The sequence below is a fragment of the Mus caroli genome, chromosome 2 (assembly GCF_900094665.2).
Source record: "Mus caroli chromosome 2, CAROLI_EIJ_v1.1, whole genome shotgun sequence".
Taxonomy (NCBI): Eukaryota; Metazoa; Chordata; class Mammalia; order Rodentia; family Muridae; genus Mus; species Mus caroli.
Window position 1 is genome coordinate 171,203,677 of NC_034571.1, and position 4,095 is coordinate 171,207,771.

Sequence of the window (4,095 nt, forward strand, 5' to 3'; positions counted from 1 at the left end):
AATAGCTAAATTCCTAAGATAGAAACCTGCTTATTGTTTCTAGGGGCAGGGAAGTATCTGTGAGGGTGATGGAAAGGTTCTGAAATTCCATGGTAATGGTTCCCAACTCTGAATATTNGCAAATCACTGAACTTTGCACTGGAGGTTTTGTGTAGGAGAGAGCAGAGTGCTTCTTAAGTGCTCTTCTTCCAAGTGTGAGAGCAGAAGGCAAGTGGGGCCCCGTTTTTGTTTTTGTTTTTTAACCAAATTCAAGTTGGAGGAACTCCTGGGCAGAGAAGAAGCTAGGAGGTGCTAGGTGATAAGGCTTTCTGGAGTGCGGCTGAGTTGGGAGCTGGGGAGGCTGAGACCTTAAGTGGACATGCCCACCCCTCTGCCTGCCCCATCTTGACCTTATTGGGGCAAGAATCTTTATGTGGTATATGACAGTTTCCTCAAAAATATTCAAAGTAATGATTGTATTTGCTGGGGAGACCCTTACCTGTTCTTAGCCCTGCTTCTCTGCTGGGAATCATTTAGCATATTACCCATGCCACTCCAGGGACAGACTAGACTGATGAAAGGATGAAAAGGGGTGGGGGACAGAGGCTCAGACCTTTTGGGAAAGAGGTAGATAGGATGAGGAATTAGGAGTGTGGCCTTATGCTATGGTTCTACCTGAAAGGGTGGGAGGGTTCATCCTTGGGGGATGGTGAGGAACGTCTTCTCAGGCAAAAATAATAGGAACTCCCCCAACACACACAGGTACACAGAGCCTATTATCAACCCACTGTTGCCTTTGGTGGTGTGATCTCTCATGTCTGACGCTGCTGTGGGGTAGTCTCCACCCTTTGGAACTTGTAAATTTGATCTTGCTCCAAACTGGACCCTTACTAGCCTTTTTCCATGACAACTGGGAAAGGGGGCTTTTAGAGAGCACACTGATCTATCTTCTCTTCANAGAGAGAGTGGAACCACACCCACACTCGTTGGGGTTCCACTCTACCTACCAAGGGGAGAAGAGGATGTAAGTACAGAATAGTATAGAACCTAGAACTGAGGAAGTGCCCTGGACCCGAGAATGTTGCTTNAGTTGTCTCTGGGCTAGCTGACGTATACTTCTTGGTATGTCCATAAGTTGACAGAAAAATACCCGAGTCTAAATAGTTAAACACTTGGGGACTGTTCCCATGAATTCAGGTAGCAGGCCTGGTCAGACCCATCTTCTACCTCTGTTTGTAATTCATATTGGTCAGTGTAGAGATGATATCATCTTGCCTCAGAGGCTGAACACTCCTAAGAAATCCCCACTTCTTGTGTACCTCTCCCTAATCATATTGGGAAGCTGGCTTCCTGTGCATGGACCCACATGAACATCTAGCCCTAGGTTTTTGTTGTTGTTGTTGTTTTTGGTTTTTTGCAGGTAAGTCATACATGACTACCTTCATGGAAAGCCATATATTTGCAGCTTCATAGTTATGCTAGGTGTTTCGCACTCCATGTGGGTGAATCTTGGGATCAGCCGCCATTGAAGACTATATGGAAATCCAGGGCAGGACAGACTCCTCCTTCAGAAGTGGGATTAAGGGGACTAGCTAGATAGTCAGTGTTTGTATGTGTGTGCCGGGGTTATTTCCAGGGTGAGTTTGCCATCCCTTTCTAGANGCATGTTTGTCTAGTAAGGGACTTTGAAAAATAGATGGTCCTGAGAGAGGGCCTCAGTCCTCCTGGAAGCAGCCCAATCACTGCCTCTGTAATAAAGCTCAAGCTAGGGAACTTAAGGGGACTTTTATACATCTCTGACCTCTGTCTATAGAGAATAGGGCCCCGAGTGCAGCTCTCCTCACATCACTATTTGAGGTATGTGATTCTTATGAGGTCTGAGCACTGCCTTGTTCACTAACCCTATGCTTAAGTCGGGTCCCCTGGGGAAGCAGAGCAAGTGTGACGTGGTGCTGCCCCTCTTAGCAACTATCTGCTGGGATCTGGTAATGTATCTGTCTATACAGGTGTCAGCCCTACAGTTCTCCCCAAATGAAAAATACTGTCCTGGGCAGTGCTTAGGTTTGCAGAAGAAAAACTGCAACTCGGGCTGGGAGCTGATGATATCTGGGAGCCCCACTGTAAGGATGGAGGGCAGTGGTGTGGCTAAGGCAAAAGCAAAGTAAATCTCTGCTTGTGTTTACAGGAAACATCGTTCCTTATGCATGGATGCTAGTGATCATTGAAACCCTTTTAAAGAAAAAAGTTTAATTAAAAATTAAATATATTGTATTATATATGTATATATATATANAAAGGCAAAGTAAAAAATACAGTCTCATTCTAGAAAATACATAGCAGAAAAGAATTAGATGATTCAAAAACAACCCTGGCAGAGGCAGCTAGCACGTCCAGGGCCTGAGGTTCCTAGGGAAGGCCCAAAGCACAGGAACCCCCAGAAGGAGGTGTGTAAATGAGGAGGCGACAGAAGTGGCATCTTTAGGCCACCAGCTCTAAAGGCTGTTGCATACCCTAACATACATATGCGAAAGGAAGGGAGCAGGCAACTCTGCCACTTGGCCACATGCAGAAGCGGTGGAGGGNAAGGACAGTGTCTAGCCTGAGATGCAAGCACTGTAATAGACCGCGCTGCTGGCATCAGACAGCGCAGAAATGAGGCTGCTCTCCTCTGGACAGGACATGGCGCGCGGACCTAGTTTGGCCAGTGCCACGTGGTAGGGGAGTGTAGTGGCATCCGGTCGAGTCCGGCTGCAATTGAGATACTGGTCAAATTCGGTGAGGTCCACATCGGCCCAAAGGTCGGCGGTAGGCTCCAGTTGCTCTGTGCCCTCAAGAGANGGGGCCTCAGGTGGTGGTGACAGAGGATTGGGAAACGGGCCCGGAGTGCCCAGGGTGCCATAGTAGAGGCCTGCGAGTGGCGCGGCAGGCGGCGCTGTCCTGAGCGCTTCAGCCAGGGGCGCCCCGTAGCAGAAGCTCGGGTCCCGTGCCAGCTCAGGGGCATAGGGCGCCCGGAAAGCCCGCAGAGCACAGTCCTCGGGCGCCAAAGGCGGTGGGAAGAAGGAGGCCTCGCCAGGCTCCAGGCCGTCCAGAGGCGAGCGCTCGGGCGTGGGTAGCCCCAAGCCATCGAACTCCGCACCCAGAGTGGGTAGCTCGCGGAAGGAGCGAGCTGACCCTGATGCTGCAGCGAAGGCCTCGGGCGGCGCAGACGGCTGCACGAGGCCNGGGAGCAAGAGGCCGGGCTCCAGCCTCCGGACCTTGCGCGCCTGTTTTTTGCGGCGAGGCCGGTACTTGTAGTTGGGATGGTCGCGCAAGTGCTGCACACGCAGCCGTTCGGCCTCTTCCACGAAGGGCCGCTTCTCCGCCGTGTTCAGCTCCTTCCACGCTTTGCCTGTAGGCGAAGGGAGCCTGTTAGTGAACCAGCGTCGGGCGCACGACTAGCCAAACCATCGTGCGCCTTGGGCGCGCGGCGTGAAACATGGCATAGACCCCAGCGACCAGCCATGAAATCCCGAATTCCGACCCTCTCCCAAGTCCCCTCCCTCGCCGCCCCTCTAAGCATTCGAGGCTCTCACCCAGCATCTTGCTCAGCACTGCGTTGTGCAGATCCGGATTTTGTTGCGCCAGTCGCTTGCGCTCGTCCTTCGCCCACACCATGAAGGCGTTCATGGGCCGCCGAATGCGCAACTCGTCGGCAGTTTGGCGCTCTCCGCGGCCAAAGCCATAGCGCCCTGATTCGGGGCTGCGCGGTGGGCTCCGCGGAAGGCTGGACGGAGAGGCGGGCGAGGTGGGCGAGACGTTGGTGACAGGGAGGCCGCGCGCCTCAGCAGCGGCCCCGAGTCCGGGGGCCCATGCACAGTCGCGGCGGGAGGGCGGGTCGTCCTGTGCGCCGTAGCCGGGCGGCGATCTCTGCATTCCAGCTGGGCAAGGCCTGGGCGGAACGCGGCGCGGGAGCGCAGGAGACAGTGGCGGGCACTGCGAAGCCAAGTACGGAGGTCTGATGGACGTCGGGTGGAGACACTGGGGACGTGGTAGCTTCGTGCCAGGAAGGCATCCCAGATATAGAGACATCGGGCCAATCCGCAGCAGAGCTGGAGGACCGGGGCGGGGCTGCCCCCC

The 4,095-nt window shown here is 53.5% G+C and overlaps 1 protein-coding gene across 1 annotated transcript; it reads right to left on the reverse strand.

The window, feature by feature from the left end:
* Positions 1–2,205: 2,205 nt before the first annotated feature.
* On the reverse strand, positions 2,206–4,004 carry Sox18 (SRY-box 18). The gene is made up of 2 exons (XM_021156183.1): positions 3,552–4,004; positions 2,206–3,367 (listed from the first exon to the last, which is right to left on the reverse strand). The coding sequence occupies exons 1-2, from the start codon at positions 3,889–3,891 to the stop codon at positions 2,574–2,576; spliced, it is 1,134 nt and encodes a 377-aa protein (XP_021011842.1). The 5' UTR covers positions 3,892–4,004; the 3' UTR covers positions 2,206–2,573.
* Positions 4,005–4,095: the final 91 nt, after the last annotated feature.